The 22,566-nt window shown below is 42.3% G+C and overlaps 1 protein-coding gene across 1 annotated transcript in view; it reads left to right on the top strand.

Moving 5' to 3' along the window:
• The window catches only part of DPF3 (double PHD fingers 3), a 94,036-nt gene extending 72,011 nt beyond the window's left edge, over nucleotides 1-22,025 (top strand). The window contains exons 11-13 of the mRNA XM_057416089.1: nucleotides 18,911-19,023; nucleotides 20,330-20,411; nucleotides 21,461-22,025. Of these exons, the coding sequence (XP_057272072.1) occupies nucleotides 18,911-19,023; nucleotides 20,330-20,411; nucleotides 21,461-21,531 (266 nt within the window). The 3' untranslated portion in view covers nucleotides 21,532-22,025. The remainder of the gene's footprint in view (nucleotides 1-18,910; nucleotides 19,024-20,329; nucleotides 20,412-21,460) is intronic.
• The last annotated feature ends 541 nt before the right edge of the window (nucleotides 22,026-22,566 follow it).

Raw genomic sequence — 22,566 nt, 5'->3', positions numbered from 1 at the left:
TTCTGAGATAGCAGTTAAAAAGTAAAAGGAGACCATGAAGCATGTTGCAAAACAGGCATGGAAATGAAATCTGGTTTGCTTTACTTTGCACCTCTTCCCTACACCCGGGCACCGCCCTTTTTTGTGGGTTGGGTATTTATTTCTTTTATATGTAATGGTGTTTGGAATAACATTGTATATATATGGCAAGGTTATTTACGATGAGCCTAGGTTGCTGAAACAAGGGCCAGAGAGAACTTTGCCATTGGCTTCAGAAGGGTTAGCTCTGGGCTTTCTTAGTTGTTGCTTTTATTGAATGAAACCTCACTGTTAATACGCTTGCTAGTATGGTGTAGACAAGCTCTGAGATGGCCGTTTGTTTCAGCGGAATGTGTTATTAGAATCCCCTCCCCACATTGTTTTGCCTTTGAGCTTTTACATTATTCATTTTGAGTTTGCCATTTTACAGACCTCAGCTTAGGCTCTTGATTGAAGACAGGGACTCAGTTTGCTGCCTGCTGATGCACGGAGCAAATGAGAACTGCACCCGGGGAGTCACTGAGTCTGGACTGTGCCGAGGCACTGCTGTGTTCTCTCCTGCCTGCTTTGCGTTTCTTTGGTTAATTCTTGCATTGATATTTTGAGATGGGCCCTAAAATTATAGTTTAAATACCATCAAACTATAGAGCTTTCAAAGCCTGGCTCCTCATGCAACTTGCCTCTTCCCTGTGGCAAGCAGTTTTACCAAACCAGTTCCTCAAGCAAACATTGTATTGACCCCCCTGGGAATTGTCTTCTTATAAAAACGGCAAATTCTGCCCAATGTGCTTTGTGCTGCAACATATGTAGATGTTTCCAATAAACACCCATTTCTTATTCTCTGTGATTTTTTTCTATTTCTATAAAATTTGTAGCTACAAGTATACGTAGAATATGAGGCACATGCATTTGTTCATGCTGGCATGGGGTTGTTTTGACACACCCTTACAGTGCAGGAATGTACCCAGGCTGAATTTTTGCTGACTGAGCCATTACAATAAAATCTATCAACCTTTGTTCTCTTTGCCAGGTATCTACCAGGGCTGAAAAAAACCCAACCTCTATAAATGCCACAGAATACTGAAATTGGGTCAGAACTATTTTCATGTCCCTGTCTGTATTTCCACAAGTGTTAAGTTACCAATTTCAGAGCAGGCAAGTTGTAATAACATTTAGGAAAAAAAAACCCAGTTGTGATTTCAAGTCCCGATAGCCCTGTTAAGCCCAGTTCATATCTTTGAGTTATTCTTTTGGGCAGTGGCAGCTCCTAAGTTTTTGAACCTTTGTGTCATCCAGAACTGATATCAGAGGTGTGGGGAAGACTTGTGGGGAGGCACTTGCATGTTGTGGAAATAAAGAGATTATTCTATCTCATCCTGCTCAGGACCTTACGAGCATGTAACTTAGTCAATTAATGGATTAAATGCAATGCAATATGCAGTCTTTTTTTTATTTCCGGAAGTTACCATGTTGCTGCCACCCTATGCGTATCATTCAGACTTTTAAAGATGTCTTCTGTCCAGCACTGCATACACTTGCATCTCTATACAAATAATTAGTTATATAGCAAGGTAATTAGAGCAGGATTTCATAAGCAAAGGCCGTAACTTACAGTGAAGAGACAGTTACCTAAGCTGAATGATGAAGGTGGTTTAATGATGTTCACAGTAAAAAAACCTGAAAGCGTTTGGTGCCTTTCTTTTGGATATACTCCTTCATATCCTATTGTTTGCTTTACGTTCACTTGTGGCTCCCACAGTCAGTTAAACTGAGCCTGTCAAGCTAGATTTTCAGAGAAGGAGAATGCAAGCAGTGTCGGAAGGTTGTTCTGTGCTGCCTCTGGTTTGGTTTGGTTTTGGGTTGGTTTTTTTTGTTGTTTTTTTTTTTTTTTTTGTGAACACTTGTTTTTCTTGTCTGTTTGAGTTTGTTTAGTTTTACTTTGTGTTGCCTTTCCCTCTGCAGTCAGCCGTGCCCTCATGGACTCCATCATCCTTCAAGCAAGACATTTCAGAAGAAGGCCGAGAGAAGCCAAGATGCTTTGATACTTCTCCTCTCCTTGCCCTGACCTTCCATACCCGTGTTTCATCTGGCACAGGAGCCTGGACTGTGGGAAGTTGACTGCCAACAGCTGAGAGAAGTTCTGGGGATGCCCTAAGCTGGTGCAATACAAAGAAGTTTTTTAAAGTCTTGATTTCACTTTCTTTTAAGTGTGTGTATAAACCCAGGTCAAACTGGAATTGATCTACAGTAGAACTGACTGAAAAACAAACAAACTGAAAAAAGACTTAACTATTTTATTTATTTCGATATTTAAGAAAGAAAAGAAGTGCTGAAGTTGCACAGTATTTTTGTTTTAAATACATTTTACTTCAAATTTTAGATGCAATTTTGTGAAGACATGAAATTTTAAAAAGCACTTAATGTAAAATAAAGACTGAATATTTACTTTAAGGAAAAAACTTTTTAAAATAATGAAAATAAAGATCAACTCTGCTCTCTCTCTTACTTTAAAGAAGCCATTCATACATGTGCTGGGTATCTTTGTTTTTTGCAAATTGGATGTGGTAAGTGATGATTGTTCTGGTTTACTTTCTCCTTAATCATAATATCCTGTTAGATGCTTAAAACTTACTTTGCTGTACTGTGTTAGGCACAAATCTGAACAAAAAACCTGTTGAAATAGCGAAGATCAGGCTCAGTGGCTGGATTTTTTTGTTACCAGATTTTGCGTCCCATTTTAAGGACTGTCTTCTCCCAGTAGGATTGATGTATCTCTTCTGCACAGTAAGAGAGGTTTGCTCTTCAGCAACTTTGAAATACTTCTGCTGAAAGAGGGGTTTAAAAAAGGAGAACAACTCTCTTAATTTTAGGTTTGCTTTCTTCTTTTTTGGTAATTCCACAGCTGATTGTGAGTTGGTTATAATAAGGAAAGTATCTAAATGTTCAGGTGCTCTTGGCATGGATCTTCCTATTGAAGTCAAGGATGATGCCATCTGTAGAAGCCTTATGTATTTTAGCTCTTTCTGAATTGGTAGTGGACTTTTAAAAGTGTACAGGTGCACCGATATATCAGCAGTGAGCAACAGGGTGACGGTTACTCAGCAGAAGAATGTGAGTTCCCATAGCTACAATCCTAAATTGTCCTATGAGGAAGTGGTGAGGGATGTTCTCATCCCAAATCCTAAGTTGTTAGCCATCTTCTCAGTGAAATAAGGAGTTCTTTTCTTACAAGCACTGGATGATTTTGTTGGCTGCCAAATGTCACAGTGGAAAGCACAGAATCGTTCACTGTCACGTGTGATACAGTCTCGTAAGACTGCAGGATAGCCTTGTGTTCTAGGAGAAGGGTATCGTACTTGGCTCTGAGATTAGCTTCTCCTCTGTAACAGGGGTGCCAGACATACCTATTGGTATGCACTCAGGGTATAGGTAGAAAAAGTGATTTTGCTAATGTGGCTTGTGTTGGGTTTGGAATGAAAAAAACTACGTCTAATAGTGGTGAAGCTAGGTGAAGCTGCCAGAGAACCTCATCCTGCATTGTGTTTCTTGCACATCTGAAACTCAAGCTCACCTTATTGAGAGGTTTCCATGTGTCAGTAGCAACAGATTTTGTCCTCTTCTCCCTTCCCCTTCTCCTTCTTCTTCCCAGATTAACATACAGGGCCAGAAATAACTGTGTAAGAAGTCTGGTAGACCTGAGTCCTGCTCCCACTAAGTTAAATGACAAAATTTATGTCCTAATTGGGCTCTTCGGCAGGATTATTTTATTTTGTCATTTGCTGGTTTCTAAACTTGCAGTGGTGAACTGCCTCCAGAGAAAAAAAGAAATCAAATTTTATCTTGTCAAAATATAATAAGACACACAACTGTAATGAAGACTTGCAAACTGTAGGGTCTTGTGTTCATGTTGTGTAATATTCCTTCCAAATAAAAGTTCTGCTTCCAACGTCCCTACTGTATATTCCTCTGTAAATATTATCAAACCAATTCCACAAGGTCTTTTTTAGTGCAAATAATCTTTTTTAAAAAGACATTGTTGAATAACCTACTTGTACATATACTTTTCTAAGGCCTCCATTGTTTATAATACTCTCTTTGAAGCGTAAAATAAAACTTCCTCCTCTATTGGTTTTGTTTCCCTTTTCCATTTTGTAACTTATGACTTTTGTCCCTGGATTTTGTTTTGTATTTCTTAATGAAGCATGACATTAACCAAGAATTCTTTTTTACTTTCTCTTCTCCATTCATTGGACTACAGAAACTGGTCCTGTTGCTTGCTATAGTGGAGGCAGGCAGGAAATAAAATACTGTTTTTCTGTAGGACTCATTTTAAGAGTGTGATAATAGAGGATATCCCCAAGTGCGTTTGTATTTTAATAACTTTCTCCATGAAATTCATAGAGTTGCATTAAGCTGATTTTGATTTAAAGGTGGAGTTTAAATTATATGAGAGCTTTTTGTATAGATTTTAGTGACACTGCCTTAAGGAGTTCTGACCATTTCTAATCCAGTCACCGGACTAACTGAAAGTGGTGGTCCCTTTGTTGCATTTCACAGTGCAGGCACAAACTCTCCCTTTTCCTTTTGGAATCACATTAGCTTAGTAGTATGGTTGTACAGGATGGAAAGAGAAAATACTCTTTTGGGATAGATGCCATCTTACTAGGAAACTGTCCCTTCTTCGCCAGTAGACTTGATGTCATTTTTATGAAGCTCTGTTGCCTTTCCTCTGCCTTCCCATTAATTTTTCTGCTACCAGTAGAGACTATAGATGGCCTTTTTACTTTGGCAGCTGCATTCAAAAATAGCAGCTAAGGTGTTTTTAGGTGATCTTCTGATGTGGGCACAGATATTTTAGATTAGTGAACTGCCCCCTTCCCCCCCCAGCAGATTAAATGGCAAAACTGTCCTAAAGAACACATCAGAAATTAATCCAGTTGGACAATATAAGAATTGTACAGAATTGTACCAATGGGCTCCTACCTGCCTAATTTTTAAGTTGTGTGCCTGTGACTTTGCAGCAGAGAATGAACTATTCTTGCTCTTCTGTCATCTTCTTTCTCTATAGTTTTATTTTTCCTTAAAGTTTTATTTTTCACATGTGTATTTTTGATTTCCATTAGTGTTTTGTTTCTCCATTTTTTCTTCAGATGAATATGACTTGACGACTTCATTGCTTGACTTCAGACCTGAAGGCCTTTGCCTAGTTCATTGGAGGAAGGAGGAAACCAAAAGGCAGTTTCAGCTACCTTTGCTGTCCTCAGTCCCTACGGCTCTTGGGAACCCGTTTGGGGTCTGATAGAGCAGCTCGGGGACTCCTTTCTGGATTGTCCTCAGCTGTTCTGTGGCTAAAAATTGTCTCTCCTTCCTTTTCACCTGCTGGGCACTGGGGACCAGAGGCAGCTGAAAAGGTGAGGTAAGGTGCTAACTATTTCTGAGCCGTACTGAGAAGGTAGATATGAAGCTCTCCTTAGAGCACAGACTGAGTGACAGGATTGCTGGTTTTAAAGCCCCTCCTAGCAACTTCCAAATTCTTTTCTGTGATTTGCTCTCAGATATTCTTACAGCAGTCTGAATTGCAGGGCTACAAAACTACTTTTCCATAGGGATTTCTCAGGGGGCAAATAATCTTCTTTTCCTGCCCTGTAACAGAGAGGAAGGAGGATATGTGATGACAAATCCAAAGCCCCTGGCCGTCGCTGCTCTTGTTCTTCTCCTAGCTCCTCTGGAGCTTTCTGCTGTGCTGCACAGCATAGAGACCCAGATAGAGGTTGGACCGAGGGCAAAGCTGAATGCTGACAAATCAGAGAAAGGGAAGTTGAAGAAAGGAAGGAAAGAAACTGCTTGTGGCATCAGTGCACTTTTCTTTTTCAATAGGTCACCTCCCATTCTAACTCAGTTGTCATTTTCATTGTCCCAAGTGTGATGGATGCAGAGAGCAGAGCTAGACATTTCTGCTAAGGTAACCAGGAGTGAAAGTGTATGTTGAAATTGACCTTTATGGATGACTGTCAACACCCTGTTTAGATGAATGGGATGCTTTCTACCACAGCAGAGCTATTGTTACAGGCTGTCAGACTCTAGAGAACAATTCTGCATAAGTTTTCTTCCTTTGAACATTTTTGTGCCTTTTTTATTGTTGTTTTGGTTTAGGATTTTTGGTTGGGTTTGTTTTTTTTTTTTTTTAGGACATAGTAATGTTCTAAAGGAAAGTTTTAATTTTGCAGAAATTATCTAAACAGGGAAAAAATCCCACTGTTTCCTAAGTCCCAGAGCAGGTTTCTGTAGGAAGGTGTCTTGTTTTCCTGTTTGGAGAATTGTTCTTGCTTGTGAGAGTTGGACATGGTAGGAGGAGGAAGTACAAATGTCTACCAGCATTGTGACACCTAACAGGTGCCCCCAAAGCCAGGTTTCCTTGGGCTGAGTCTGAGTTGAATGATGGCAAAGCTGAGGGTTGGAGTAGGACCTCAACTACATAAAGCACCCATAGCAGAGCATGGAGGCAGTAACTATCCTCTTAGCTTTGGCTTGGCTTGTCCAAATTTGGCTTGATGTGTTTCCCTTGGAAATTACTGTAAAATTGTATTTCCTTTGCTGCATCAAAGCTGGACATTTGCCACAGTTTAGTCCTATCTTTGGTTTTAGTGATTTAAGATGATATGCATCCATCTGTGTCACTTAATTTCACCACTATGTATTTTAGGACCTGAATGCATGTTTTGCTGTTTCAACAAATGCTCTTGCTGTGTGAGTTTGAAACTTGTAATGTATCGTCTGTTGTTTGATGACACTTTGTTTTTGCAACGTGTAATTCTTCATGATTCCAAGGTGTGTGCACCATGATGGGAGAAGGATGACATTTACCTTTAAAAAAGCACAGATTTCTGGAGCATGGTGTTGTGGCTATTATTGTCTTCCAGGATATAATTACAAGCAGTTTTGTTTAATGTTGTCTAGAAGAGCTGTGGCACCTCAGAAAGGCCTACAAACCAACTATGGCACTGCTATAGAAAAGGCAATACTCTTTGAATGTCGAAGCTGAGTGGTGGGCTGAAGCTCGTGGAACTACTGCTGTCTGCCTGAGAGAAGCTTCTATTGTGTGGAACTTGTAGAGGGGTATTCCTTCTTTGGATTCACAGCTGATGGATGGAACCTCTTGAGCAGAAACAGATGTAGTCACCCTTCAATGTCTTATTCTGAGTGGTTTTTTTTTGGAATAGAGTTTCATTTCTCAGTGCTGACCATCTTCCATAACTGATTCTCAGTAAGACCTTCTAGTTTAGCTCTAGTTTTGCACAGGTATTAAGGGTCATTTTTTGCTTGGACCAAAGTCCCTTCTCATTATGATTTTTGTCTTTGCTGTTAGTGTCCCTGTGTCAGTGGCTTCATTGTGGACTGCAGGAAGAGAATGAACATGATCAAATCTTTCAGATACAGCCTTCTTTTCTTGGAGCAGATTAGAGATGTTAAATAATGATGGAGAGAGTTTTGTCAAGTGTTGCTGAAGACTTAGCTTGTTAATTTGGATTTCTTTCATTAGCCAACAGCCATTAACTTCTTCATATAATGATTTCAGGAGTCAGTATTGAGGCCAGCTCTCTAAGGTGAGAGGAAGTCATTGGATGGAAAATAGTTGAAAGCTGTGCTGTAACTAAAGAGGTACTTTTATTTTAGTGTCACATAGCGAGTTAGACATAGCTTTCATGTTCATGTAGTGTGGTGGAGTTTACATGGGGTGGTTTTAAGCCTATGTTTGAGAAATCAGTTCTCCACTATTGGTACAAATGATAGTTGCTTCACATCAATGCTCTGCTGGGAGTGACTTGAGTGTGTTATACAACGCCAAGTCTTTCCAGCTCTTCCCTCAGGCTCAACAACTTGATTTATGGTGCAGTGGATCCTGCAGCTGGATCTTGGCTCAGAAGTCTCATCCATTCTGGGGTATCTGGGCTTGGGCTTTATAAAGAAGGTTAGGTCTTTCCACAACAACTGTGTCTCTGAATGTATCCATCAGCCTGGAGGCTTAAGAGAGTTTTTAACGATTCACAAACTCTCTCTAAATTGAATTCATATTTCTATTGTACTTTTCAGACATCCATATGGTCCAGAGCTAGATATTCCTTCACCTGGAAAAAAGAACCTTCTGTGGGTTAGGGAGTTTCATTTCCCTTGCCAGGCCAGGTCAGCCTCTTCATTAATTTGCTCTCCAAGACCTCTCCTCATTTCCCAGATACGAGATTTTACATCTGCAGCCATTAGATTCCTCTGTGACTGTTTACATATCTACATGTCTGGCATTATGTGAAGAAGAATCAGTCCCCATAAGGCTCAGTGCAGCCATCATTGAGAACTGCCAAACATCTCATGGGTAATGGGATCCCACCTAACAGCAAACATTGCAGGTGATGAATGCCCTCAACAGTTGTTAGAGGTGAGAGAACTTTGAGTGCCCAGAACCTGGTCAGACCAGCCTGGAGGGGAGGACTTTCCAAACTCTGCCATTAACAGACCCACCGAGCAACACTCCCACTAACCAGCGTAGCAGCCACCTAAGAGCAGGGTCAGAAGACTACAGTTCCCTGTAGTACTGTGGAAGATCATTTTCTGGCATTAAATATGATAATATTCTACTTTTGTATAGGTTCTGTTAAGCAATTCCTCTGGTGCTGAAAAATAGAAGGACTAGCAAACTGTTCAATGAGGGGCGTTGTCCATTGCTGGGGAACTAGTTAATTTCTTGTTTCATCTGATGTGATGTCTGGCAGCTATGAAGTACTGATTATGTAGGTTAAAGCATCCAAATTAATAAGGCTACTCGCTTGTTACAGGTTAAAGAATAGCCTGCACTTTGACTTGGCTAATCTTAGCTGAAAGTTCTGGTGAGCTCTGGGAAACTAGATCACAGATTTAAATCTGGTGTTTTTCCAGTGAAAAACAAACAAAAAAAATCCTACTGTTACGGTGTTTCTGGCAGCATTTTGTTGGACAGTTACTCAGAAAGGCTGTTCAAATAACTGAACTGAAAAATACCATGGTGAGGAGAAAAGATCTGGGTTTGATTTGAAACAAAACACATTCTCTTTTTCTCAATGAAATGACCCTTTCTTATCGCCAAGTGTGTGCAGGCTTGAATGAAACATTTAATCTGTGAGTATTTCTTCCTTCTTTTAAAAACAATTCCATCAAGCTCACTTCTGAAGCAAGGTATTTCTCCAAACTGAAATTCCAACTTCTTGTTTGTGAAACACTGGCACAAAATGTCTTAACTCTTGCTGAAAATCAGTTTCTCCCAGAAAGCCACCTCCTAACCCTTTCTCCCTTCCTGCTTGTTTTTAACTGAATATTTCATTCAAATTCACTCCTTCACTCAGATGCTTAGATCACCCTGAAATTGCATTTTTTTACAGAGTAAACTGAGCCATTTCACTCCTCCCTATGGAGCTTGTGCTGATGCTCTGCAGAGTGCAGTTATGGCTCTTACTTCCCTCTAGATATTGATGTTGCTGAGACTTTGATGGAGAAGTGAAAACTGGCTGCCTTATTGATGAAATCTCAATTGGCAGTTAGAAGTTCCAAACCAAACAAGGAGTTTAACTAATGGAGAAGGGAAAAAAATCGGAAGATGATGGGATTTTTCCAGCTTCTGGCACTGTATTACAAACAATGGAGAGTGTGCATGGAGAGAACACTGCCCATTCGGCAGCTGAAAAGGGTTTTTTTTTAAAATCAATGAGGGACTGAAGTAACTTGCTCCAAATTGTTTTTGTTTGTGTTTAGTTGAGTGAGGCACTTCTACTTATGTCTGAATATACAATCACATTAGCAACAGTGTAAATTATGCTTGCGTGGGAAAGTCAGACCCCTTGCATTTACAGCATGTCCGCATCGGTTATCAACCATTTACCCATCATGCGCTGAATATCTTTATCTCAGTGACATGTGCTTACCTCATGTAACAGCAATGAGGTCACTGCCTATGCAATGGCATTGTGTCTTCTGCATAGTTCAGTTTATTTAGTATTAAAATGATGACATTTAAATAATTTCTCTGCAGTTTGACATTTGATTTGAAACTGATGGTACCTTGCTGGGAGGGAATTAGTCTGGAGTCATTCCTTAATCTTTCTAGAAAGTAAGTTTGTCCAAAGAAAGATTTGTAATACTCTCTCATTTTTCACTTTCCTGTCCCCTAATTCATCAGCGTAACCCCAGCCTACCCTGTTTTCAATTACTTTTATGGTGGCTGTTTCTTGGCTAGTGGGTGAAAACAGCTCTGAAGTTCTCCCTGAAGCCCTCAGTGCTTGAGGAGGACCGCAGTGGTGGTTGTCTTGATGCTCACTGAACTGACTGGGTGAACATGGCCTGGTTTTAGTGAAGAGGTGTCCATGTCATGAAGCATCGCCTCCATCACGCTCTCCCATGTAATCCCAATAGAGAAGCCCTGGTCAGAGTGCCCTGGGGAAACAACAGTGCTGTCGCCAGCTTGGGTTAGATGTGAAAACGCTGGAGCTGGTCTTTTTGATCACTACCTTGATAACATGGGTATGCTGGGCAGCACTGGCTGTCCCTGCAGGCATGCTGCTGTCTGTCCGGCTATGTTAGTAGGGCTGTTTAACACTAGGGAAGGGCCAGGTATGTGGACAGCAGCCATGGATTCAAGCAGATAGTAGAGTTGTTCAGATTAAAGGGAAGGGAGGAAGGACAGAATTGGAATCTTGGTTTATAGGGGCTTTTAACAAGGGTAATGCTCCCATGGAAAGCTATACAGGCTGCCATTTCCCCAGCATTTTAAATACCACCCCACTCCTCTCATTAAACCTGGGATTTTGGCTCTCCCAGGGGGGAGGAGATGTTCTAAATGGGCTGCCAGGGAGGTGGATTTAATGCACTAGGAAGAACTGGCTTCACCAAGTTAAAAAGCAAAACAAAACCCAATCCTCCATTCCTATTTTTAGTGTTTATGACCAAGTATTTTTGCTTGGTTGCTCATTTTGAAAGGGTTTAGTGAGCCTGCCAGTTGATTGAAAGCTCTGTGGTGTGTGAGCTGGCCTCGCTGGGGAGCCTGCAGTGCATAGCGACGAGGTCGGAGCTGCGCTGGGGTTTTTTTTCCACTGCGGTTTGTTGAAGGGTAACAAAAGTCTCCCCCGGGCAAAGGGGATGTTGGCTTTCCAGGTTGCGGTGATTCATCTTGTCTGGATAAGCAGTCTTCCTCCCACTGCCGCATTTTCATCTCTCCCTCACCCCTACTTCACTGTTCAACCAAATGCAAAACCTGCCCTGCACTGCATGGATGGAATTGCTTGGGGGGGTTTTACAGAGCTGACCCCTGTGAGGGGTACCCGATGGGCAGCATTAGCATTCGGTGTCCGTCCTGGCCAGTTCCTGCTCTATAAATGGGTTTATTCTCATTATTAGGATCTATGTCCCCGGCATATGGAGTCTGTGTGGTGCCTGCAGGCAAGTTTCCTTCCTGTTGGTGTTGGTAGGCAGCCCAAGTGCCTCCTGGCAATTAGCAGATCTTTACCCATAATGCTATGCACAGGGATGCAGCCTGGTGGGTATTCTGGAGGTCACTCTGACCTAATTCACCCCCAGGAATTGTACAGTGCTGGCATGGCTCGCCAGTGCATTAACAAGCTGATGCTTCAGTAAGAGGTCATTTGAGTGCTTCCACAGTGTTTTTCTTAGGCAAGAAATAGCCATTTTGTCTAGCGGCCAACAGCAGCTAACAGGGGCTGGTCTGGAAGAGGAGGGAGCAGAGTTCTGTCTGGTTTTGAAATGGGACATCGTGGGCATGTGACATTTCCTTGGATTTAAAGCTGTGGGTTATTTCTGATCCCCCAGGCTGCACATGTGCAGAGCTCAGCTTGTCACCTTTGCACTCTCACAGCATCTTTGCAGTGAACTGAGTGGCATGTGTCAGGCATGTGCCTGAATGCCCACTGCTCAGCCTCAGAAGGGGGGGACAGAGGAGCAGGACTATGCCCCAGACCTGCCCTAGCCTAAATGTGTGGGAGATACGAAATAGGGGTGCCAGTATCAGCTTGTCCCAGATAGGTTTGGAGGGGTAGGTGTGCCTGGGCAGAGAGGGACTCCCACAGAAGAGTGGTCATCCCACAGGCCTTCTCCCTCTGGCAAACCTGAGCCCAGCATCACCAACCCAAATCAGGGTGCTCTCCCAGAGCGGTGATTTGTATGTGCCAAAGTTAGCTGTCAGCAGTTTTTAGAGGCTTTTAAAATCTGTAACTTCTGTTTTCCATTTCTCCCTGTAAAGGTATGTGTGGCTGGACTCTGCATGCTGAGGAAGGGCGGCTGTGCCGGGAAAGGCACACACAACCCCATTGCAGTAAAACTTTTAAAACATTTCTCAAGTAGTTTTCCTGTAAGACTAGTGGTGTCTGCTACCAAGGGAATGGTGTGTGGGGAGGGAGTGATTTGACTGACAAACCGTGAGGCTGCCCAGAATTACCTGCTCCTGGCTTCTCTCTTTGCATGCTCTGGAGGTCACCCCTGAATCCCACCCGGCTCCTCCCACCACCCTGTGCCAGACGGAGTTACTCTGCCTTGTCTGCAGCTAATCCCTCTGGGTGCACACGAGTCGGTGTGTGCGCATATCCTTCATGTTGTTTATGCACGTGAGCAGCCTTTGAGCCAAGCTTTGGTTTTGATGTGCCCTCTGTAGCCCTCACTCTTTGTCCTAGCTGGTGCTTTTGGTGCTTAAAAATATTTCAGAGGAAATTATGCAGCATTGTAGAGTCAAAGCTGTGACCCAGTTGAGCTGGTGGGCAGACTTTCCTCAGGCAACAAGATTTTCCAGGGAGTGCCTTGAGATGAAGGGTATTTTGGTAGAAGCTCACTCCCCTCCCGTGCCCTTTGGTGTTTGCATGTCTGAATCAACAGAGAGTGTCATCTTCCACACAGCACCATTTTATAGCTTCCTTCAGATCTTTTGCTGTTGATTGCTTTCAAACACAGATCTGTCCTGCCTTCAGTTCCCATTGACTCCAATTACACCTGCCTAACTGCAACTGGGACTGAACCACTATCTTTTGCACCGGGGTTATATTTGTCCCTTGAGTAATGAGCTGCAGCAGACTCTTTTCTATTGGTGCCGAATATTTGAGCAATTGCTTGTGATTTATGTCTCTTTTTCCACTGGAACTGGCAGTACTGAGGAGCAAACCAGCAACTCCAGAGTGCAGCTGGCTGCCAGACCCGGATGCTAATGCGGTAGGGCATCTCTTCCCTTTCTGTGGACTCGGTTTAAGCTCTGTCCATGCTGGCCAGAATGACTATAGGGCCAGGAAATGAAATAATAGGAACTATAAGCTCTTCTACAGCTGAATGGTTTCAGAGGTCCATCAATTACTAAAAGTGTTAATTCTTCAACAATTACTGGCACATTGTGGCATATGAGATTAGAGGAAGCTGGTCTCTGACCAAATCAGACTAACCAGCTTGTTCACCGCGGCTCCCAAGTCCTTTCAGACTCACTTCTGTAGCAGAGTTGGTGGTGCTGGAACACAGTGCCTTGGACACTGAGAAAAACATCCAAGTTTTCTTATTCTTTAAGGTCCTTTCCAACCCAAACCATACTATGATTCAATGATTTTCATCAGGATATAGAAAATCGCACTGGTATTATTTCTTTTCCTTCTCTTCTGTCTAGTAGCAGTAAAACCCAATGGTGCCTATGAGTGAGACTTCCTTCTTTGCTTGTTTTTCTTAAGAAGCTGGGTTCAGCAGGGCTCTGTGCCAAAGGGGGTGAGACAAGAGCTCTTCACCTGCAGCTTCTCACCCTTACCCTTACCCTGGCCTCAAGAAAAGCTGTTGATAATTCTATAATGAAATACGCCTGGTTTCCCTGTTACCACAGAGGTATTTGGCAGGTGGTGACTTGGATCCTAACCCCACAAACACTTTTGAAGGCTTCTGTTTATGAGTATCTCCATTTGAGTGGGCAGGCATATATCCCTGCATTGTAACACCTTAACGCTGCAAGGTGGGAAGGGCCAGGAAAATGCCAAGAGCTCCCCATCCTCATGCCTTAGTAATGTTTGGTCTTTTCCTGAGAGTTGCAGCTGCTCAAGCCCTGGGATTATGGCAGAGCCAAGCCTTTTGGTGTGCTTGGATGGTTTCCATTTTAAGGGCCCTTTCTAACCCGTATATTGTATACATATCTATAAGCATGCCTTTGTAGACAGACAAACGAGGGCTAAACTTTTATACCATAACCATAAAATCATATCCTACATTAGAACCGCAAGTTACTTTTCCCTTATTTTGTGCTAATAATGCTAATAATTTTGTCTAATGATGACAGTGGTCCTTATTCAATCTTAGCAGGAGGAAATTTTACAGCTTCTTTGCATGTAAAGCTTCCATTATTTGGATGAGGTTCTTGTGACATAGGTCATTTTATCTGTAATATGTGTTTATAGTTTTTTAAAACCTGAATAGTTTATGGAATAAATTCTGATGTGACATAGCCAGGAGCCCTGTGGGTTTTCATTATGCTATTGATTAAAAAGCCCAACACTATACAGTGAAGATAGGGGAAAGAATTGGAAAGTGAGTAAAAATTCCTTTTACTCTGTGTAAATAATTTCACATTTGTTTTAAAAAAGGAGTCTTTGCTTATTTTTTTTCCTCAAGATAATCTCTGCCTTTGTTTGAAAAAGGTTATTGATTGGATTGTTAACTTAAATAGTCTGTGGCGGGTGTGACAGAGCACATGGCTGCAATTAATCTTGCGATGCAGAATCCATTATTGAAAAAGCACTAATGAGCCATTCTAAGGCCTTCACTGGTCACAGAGCGCCTGGGAGCAGCAGATTGCTCCTGCCCTATAATGTCAGTTTTGGTCTTTAGTGTTATACAGCTGGTGTAAGCAGAAGAGATTTTTAGATAGATTTTCCTTTTAGGGTATTTATGTTAAAATTCCCCTTACCATCAGTCTGCCGTTGCAGTGGGTGTGGGAGACAAGAGTGTGTTTGCCCCCCACTCCTCTGACCAGATGTCTGGTGGACATAGTGTACAATTAAAGCCAGTGGCATGTGAAAAATGGATGTCACTATAAAATATGGTCTCAGTTGCAGGGTTCAGATCCAGAGGAGAGTTTTGACAGATATGAGGGAGCTTTCAGACCTGATCTATACTTTAAAATACTGCTTTAAGACAAAGGGATGAGCTGTTGGAAACCTTCTCACTGCAAGTTTTATTGTCTATGTTGTTTATAGCTATTGCAGCAGAGCAAAAGTTTAGGTAGAGAATAGTTATGGTAGATTAGAAACTGTCGATGTTAACGTATCACCTTCTCCTTCAACAGAATTGCTGCTGGGGTGTATTTTAGAGGTCTGTCTATTGACTTCGGTGACACCATAAATATGTGTTACTTATTCTCCCTGCTAGATCTGCTGAGCTGATACAGATGTGTGAGAGTGATCCAGGGTTTGCCAGGGCTGAGCCACTAGCTGAATTATTAACTGAGTTCCAGCTGCAGGCTCTTTGCTGCACGCCTTTGCCATAGCAAATGCTGTTTATCACAAAATGAGCAAAATAAGACTGTTTCTTCATCCTGACCACATTAAGTGATGCCATTAAGCAAGAAAGACTTTCAGGTCTGTAGCTCATATAGTACCACAGTGTCTATAACTTGAACCACATTTTGGACTGTTCTTTGTGTAAGACAAAATTGTTTGTGAGCTGAACTTTAAAAAGAAAAGCAATTTTCAATCTACCTGCCATACACAGCTACAGGGTTTTGTTTTCAGGTACTCTGCTAGAAAGGGAATGCCAAGAAGTGCTGTGATACGGAGCAGGGATGATGTTCACTGCCACTGCGCCAGGGAGTCTTGGATGTGTGAATTTTCTTATTGATCATGAAAAGCACTGGCTTTTGAACCAAAGTAGCAGGAAAATAGAGAGATTGTGAAGAAGGAGAGCTGAGAGGGCAGGAAAAAGAATTTCAGTGTTTTGTTTATCTATTGACATGCTTACCGGACGCTACAGTGCCTCATCACGCTGCTGGCATAAGTAAAAATAGTCTTTCCAGCAACGTTAGGTTGGGGTCATGGTACCACAAGGCACGCTGTTTCATGTGAAAGCGGATCTGACTTAGAGGCTCAAGAAAGACATGTCCACAAGATATTTTTTTTCCCTTAGACATGCTGTAAGCCCTGGGCTAACAGAGAGCGATCTGCAGCCATGCAGATATGGCTGCAGGCATTTGTTGGACTCTTTTGTAGTCACAGAACCCGATGGACTGAACAAATTGATATATTTCTGCAAAATATTTCTGCTACTGAAAAGAAGCCACCATGGCCCTTACTCCACTATTAATATTTCCTAAGCAAAACTCAGCTCACAAGAACCAGTTGCTTTTAGGTTTGTGGTGGATTTGGTTCTTAAGAAGGGCCCTGTAAAATAGGATGGATCACTCAAAGAATGAGGCACCATCAATACGAGATGCAGCACAGAAAATCTGCAGAGGTGTTTTGGGGGCAAGTGAGGAATGAGACAGTCAAGACTGATAGCAGGAAGAGAGCAGGAATGGCTGTGGTGGGACAGAGATAAAGTAGTGAACAGAACCTGACCTTCATGTCATTTGAGAAAGGGAGTCTTTAGCTGGAGTCTCTGCAATGAGCAATGTGTGTACACAGACAAGTGAGCACATGAATTCGTGTATGCATTTAGCTGTGATTTATTTCTGCAAGTTTGATTCCATTCTTTCTGTTTCTTTTCAAATGTGACTGAAGCTATTTAACTGTCTGATTAACTCACCTCCCTGTATGAGTTGCTTTCTGTGATATATTCCAGCACTGTACAACTTTTCTGGAAGCTGACACTCTGCTGTTGGGATGAATTCCTCCCTGATGTGTAGTGTGGCACATTTGTTCTATTTACTGGTGTTGGAATGAGGTTCTGCACTTGCTGTAAATCAGATCTGGAGGAACATTTCAGTGTCATGTCAGGTTCTGCTTGTTTGGTAGTATCAGAAATTATATGAGGTCTTTTCAGCAGGAAAAGGTATCATGTCACATCTACTTCTGCACAGTTGCAGTTTCAAGGACCCCAGAACTTTAGATTGAACTTGGTCCACTGTACATCTCAGTAAAATCTGACTCTTGTTTTGTGCTGACATTTCAAGGGCTCCAAAACCTATATGAGCTCATCTGTACTGTCAAAACATTTATTTGTTCAAAGGCTTAAGAGTGATATGAGCAATGTCACTGATCCCTCCTCCCTTAAATATCTCCTTCATTTTCTATTCTATTTTGATTATAACTTAGGTACACACATTTCCTTGTTGGACAGGCTTAGTTTTCGTATCATAACCATGAGAATATAACCAGAGAACAAAAATCATTACAGCATTTGGTAGTATCATGGGCACATAAAGGAAATAGATTCCTTACAGTATTATTGCCCCACCCAGCAATTCTCAGGAACTGTTTGCTTCACTATCTAGAAAATATAGAAGCTTCTTGTAGGGTGGTAATGACTGATGTGACGACACAGCAAAACACCACTGATAAATCTAGTAATGAAGATAGCACTTCTGTGCCCACATCTACAGTTAGCAGTGCCTTATTTCCTTATTGGAGAAGGAGCCTTTCGTTCTCTCTTAAAAGCATACTTAGGCTGGCAGAAGTGGAAAGCTTGTTTTCCTACCTGCTGGCTGCATTCTAAGAACAGCACATCAGCAGCAGGGGAAAAAGCCCTGTGCACGTGATGGTGCAAGTTTCTAGCAGTAGCATGCAGTAGCGTTGGGTGTGTGTACCAGTAGTTCTAGTTTTTGTGTAGATGAGCAACTGGTTATCCCTGCCCCGTGCCCCTCAGCCCTGACTATAAGCAGTGTTAATGCTTAATGTGTGTCAGAGAGGGATGCTAAATACAGGGCTTTCCAAGAAGGCAAGCGGTAGCTTAGTGCGGGTGATTTAGGGACTGCTCCAGCCTGATAGGGGTGGTTTGGGAGTACAGTGCTTTATTTCAGTGGTGTGTTTTTCTTGTTTTGTTTTGCAGAAGGAACACTGCTCCTACCTTTGGTTTGTTTGTTTGCTTGTATTTTCCCCTCCAGAAAGCCCATTGCTGACCCTGCTACTGTGATACTGCTGTTTTGCAAAGCTGGAGTCGACACGCATGTAGGGGCGGGGGTTGTAACTCTGGCAATTTGTCCTTCCCGATTAGATGTGACTGTTCTGCTAGCTTTCCCTTCTTTATTCTTTTCATTTAGTTCATTGTGGGAGTTGGCTTGGGTTTTTTCCTTTCGGTTTCTTGTTTTGATCCTGGAAAGTTAGCTGTGCAATTTGGTTTCTTCTGTGCCAATCAACTTTAGTGGCAGAGCTCTTAAAAAAATTAAAAGCTTGTCCCTCCATTCTGTCTTGCTTCTTCTCTGTATGCTACTGCTTCCATTTGAGCAAAGTTTACAGAATTGCTTGCTCCACCTATTTGGAAGGGAAGCTCTGAAATGGAGAATAACCTCATTTCCACCAGGTCCTTCAGTCCGGTTGAAGCGCTAATGAAACTGTAGTCCAATTTCTATTAAGATGGATGGGCTGTTTCTGAAATTTGGTTTGTGTCTGATTTCATCCCTTCTTTTGTTTTCTTTCCCAGAAAAGCCCACAAAAAACCAAACCCAAAGCCAAACCATTTTTAAGAGCTCTGAATAAAACTGCTTTGCCAATGGGGAATGAGTGGGGATGACTCTGATTTTCTCTTGTGCCCGGCAGCGAAAGGGTTAATGCCTGCTTTCCTCTTCAGTATCTGTTAGTTGCAGCCCATGTTGTGATCAGTCCACGTCCATGTATGTTTTGTTCCCAAATTTAATACCAGTTAATGAACAAGCTATAAGTGAGCCCTAACAATGACAGTTGTTTCCAATCTTCCTCAGGACACCCGACCTGCCTGCAGTTCACCACAAACATGACTGAGGCTGTTAAAACCTATCAGTGGCAGTGCATTGAGTGCAAATCCTGCAGCCTTTGTGGGACCTCTGAGAATGATGTGAGTTCATTTACCTTTTCATGCAAATAAACATCACTGCAAAATACTGTCACATGTGCCCTTGAGGAGCATGTAGCAATGGTGTGGGTCATTGCTGCTTCCATACATCTCCAAGGAAGAGCTACTCCTGAGAGTAGAGATGGGCTTCGCCCCAGTGCCCCTGTTCTTCTGAAATTACCACTGATATCATATAGGGCCACTTAAGATGGTGGTACTTGTGGTTTGTATGCTTGCCCAGTAGAAGCAGAAGTTAGCTGGAGCCCACAAACGTGTTGCGAGGAGCTGCCAGAGAGTAGTATTTTCAATATAGTTTTCAGGAGCAGATGTGATGGGTGATAACCTGAGAGATGGCAGGTGTGTTTCTTCTGTCCCTGATTTTGCTTACTTTCTTGGCATGACTTTGTAGTCTTAATTACAAGACTTGGGAAACATGACAGCATTTGAACTGGGATGGTGAGGCTTCTCTCTAGACACTTAATCACCTATCCCAGTGATTTCCAAATTGTGTTCCAGATCCTGCAGCTGGACAGTGTCCTCTCTGTAGGGTTTTCAGTTAAAATCTAATCCTAAGGGTCCTTGGCAGTCTGTGAGAAACTTGGAGAATTGTCAGTTGCTGGGCAATTTTGGAGGTGATTAGCTAACATTCCATTCCCTATAGCAGAACAAACTTGAAGCCTGGGATTTTGTTTTGCTTTAGCAATAAATAAGGAAATCTGAAAACAGGGATCTGTTCTGTGTTAGGAACCTTGGGATACTTCAGAGCAGCCTTTTTCCCCCCAGATATATGAAAGGCTGCAGACCCCACGGTGGGATTTCCATCTGTTTCACAGAGCATTTACTTAGTTTAGTTTTGGAGAACTGGCTAAGTCCAGGCTTTTGATGAGGAAGGTTTTCTCTGAAGGGATGAGATCCAGCATGAGGTCACATTGGAGCCCAGTAAAGCCTGTCCTCTTCTCTCAGTACAGCATATCCCCAGCTTAACAGCTGTTACTCCTGCATCATGAAGCCACCTTGGAGAGGAAGTCCTCCACCCCCCATAGAGATTTTTCCGCTAGACACTGAAATGCCTTTGTGATGAGAGGGGCTCTCTGCAGCCTCTCAGGAATATGATGCAAAGAGGTGATGCCTATAGCCTTTTACATTCTCAGTATTAGTCTCTATGTTGCAGCTTTGTGTTCCTGGCTAGGAACTGCTAGTTACTATGTTTTTATGTTTTCATCTTGGCAAGAGACTAATTTACACCATTTCTCTCTTCTCCCCTCCTTCTCTCCATTTCCCTACTGTCTTCCCAACAACCCTGCCTCAGGACCAGCTGCTCTTCTGTGATGACTGTGACCGTGGCTATCACATGTATTGCTTGAATCCACCAGTCTTTGAGCCCCCAGAAGGTAACATATGTTAGAGTCTGCTTTGAAAGTCCTTATGGAAAAGGGAGGAATTTCAGAAAGGTGGAAAGGCTGTGCAGGATTAAGAAGGCTGTAGCAAAGCAGAAGCAGATGGCTTTGGAAATAAAATGAATAGACATGGATGTCTAGTGCGATCTGAGATGTCCTGTTCAATCTTACCTGGTCTCTACCTCCTCTTCCAGGACACGGGCCTTTTGCAGGTCATGGGTACCCGTGGATGTCCCACTTGGCACTGGACGCCTCAATTTAGACAACTGAACTGAGCTTCTCTGAATTGTGACTTTGGACTTCCTAAGAAGTCAAAGTCCCAGAGAGAAACCCCCATACAGGAGGGTCCTCTCTGGAATAGCTGAGTCTGTTGTCATCAGGAGCCTAGATTAAGAGGAATGACCTTCCTTGTTCTTTGGTCTGTCTGTGCCTCACAAGGGTGAGAGTTTTACTGTCTGTATTACATTCAGTATGTAGTTATGTCCTCTGCAGGGTATTGAATGTGACTATACTACAAACGGTTGTAGTTTGTCCCTTGGTTGTGGAGCAGAGGAACTACTCCCTTGCCATTATTGATTCTCTGACTAAAATCTGCAGAGAGCAGTAGAATTGGAGAAGGAGACATGTGAGTGTGAATGACTGCAGTTTACATGAGGGGTGAGACAAGAATAATTACAGATCAATCATGCATTCAGGAGCTAAATGTTTGTAACTCTGATAAAGGCAAAGCTAAATCAGGAGGAGAAAACTTTGAAATGCAACTAATAATTAGCTAAAGGTTTCTGTTTGACTGGGAAGTGGTGTATTGAAAGTATGAAAATATAAAACACGTAGTGGAAAAGGACACCCCAGCTATGTTGTAACTTGGGTAACTTGGGTATAAAGCCTACACACACAATACCAAGGGCAGCAGAGCCTGCTTCAGAAAAATACAGGCAATTCCAATGCAAGGAATACTTGTTATCTCATTCAGGCAGATCTTGACATAAACTCAGTGCCTAGATTTGATGTCATTCCTACCAGAAGGATTTCTTCATTTGCAGGGAGCTGGAGTTGTCATTTGTGCCGGGAGCTGCTCAGAGAGAGAGCATCAGCTTTCGGCTTCCAGGCCTGAGGAGCTCCAGCAGTCAAGAAACACTTTGCTCCTGGTGTTGCCATACCAGCACAAATTTCCCATCCAGAACACAAAGACACAACCCACATCAAAATGAATGGACACTTACATACAGGAAGAGGTATCTGTGGTATTCACTGTCATTAATGCCATACCTCCTGGGCTCTACTAGAAGGATCATGTACTTTCTCGATGCTCCGGATGAAATCTCTTCACTGCTATGCATGGTTGCTGCTTCCTGTTATGGGCTCACATGCATTTTACAAAGGGGAGGGCTGTTATATCCACAGAGTTGTCAATTTTGTGTGGCCTTGTGCTTTCTGTTCAGTCTTTTTTTCAAAGAAGTAGTAAGATACCTCCCAAGGAATTATTGGTGAGTACTTTGGCTGGGAGCAGCACCAGTTGTTTCTCTTCACACACTTGACTGGAAATCTCTTTACTCTGTATTTGTAGGGGTGCTTTGAGAGCTGCGTTAGTTCAATACTTCCCAGGTCATGAACTGAAAGAAGCCCTGATCAACAATTTTTGGGGTGACACTTTTTCCCTTGGATCAAATGCTTTGATTTGGTAGATCTTCATAAATCTGGTTTTAGTATCTCTGAAGGAAGAACAGTACCGGTATGTACACACACAAATGCTTAGGAAATCCCACTGCCTTTGGTTTTTCAGTGTATTCAGGCGCCCTGCCCCACTCCAGTGCCAGCATACAGTCCAGAGTCTTCATTTAATTTTGTACAGAAAGTTGTGAATGGTCGTGTATGCAACTGACTTGCTGTTTAGCTCAGAAAACTGAACAAAACAAAACCAGCATCTTAAGTTGAACATAGAAAGTAAACCTGTCAGTTTTCCGAGCACAGTAAGCTGCAAAAAGCAAAAACTTTGGCTTATGATCAAATGAAGCACTTTTAGTAATATTTTTGAAATTTCTAAACTAAAATGTTCCACAACTTAAAGTTGCATTTTATTCCAGGAATTGCTTAATCAAGACTTCCAACATTTCCAGACTTACTGTTCTTTAGTGAAGTAATTATCAAG

Source organism: Pezoporus wallicus, unplaced genomic scaffold (genome assembly GCF_028554395.1).
Source record: "Pezoporus wallicus isolate ANWC-B61680 ecotype Strahan unplaced genomic scaffold, APGP_CSIRO_Pwel_v1 scaffold_2146, whole genome shotgun sequence".
In the NCBI taxonomy this organism is placed as follows: Eukaryota; Metazoa; Chordata; class Aves; order Psittaciformes; family Psittacidae; genus Pezoporus; species Pezoporus wallicus.
This window is presented reverse-complemented; position numbering and strand designations above follow the sequence as displayed.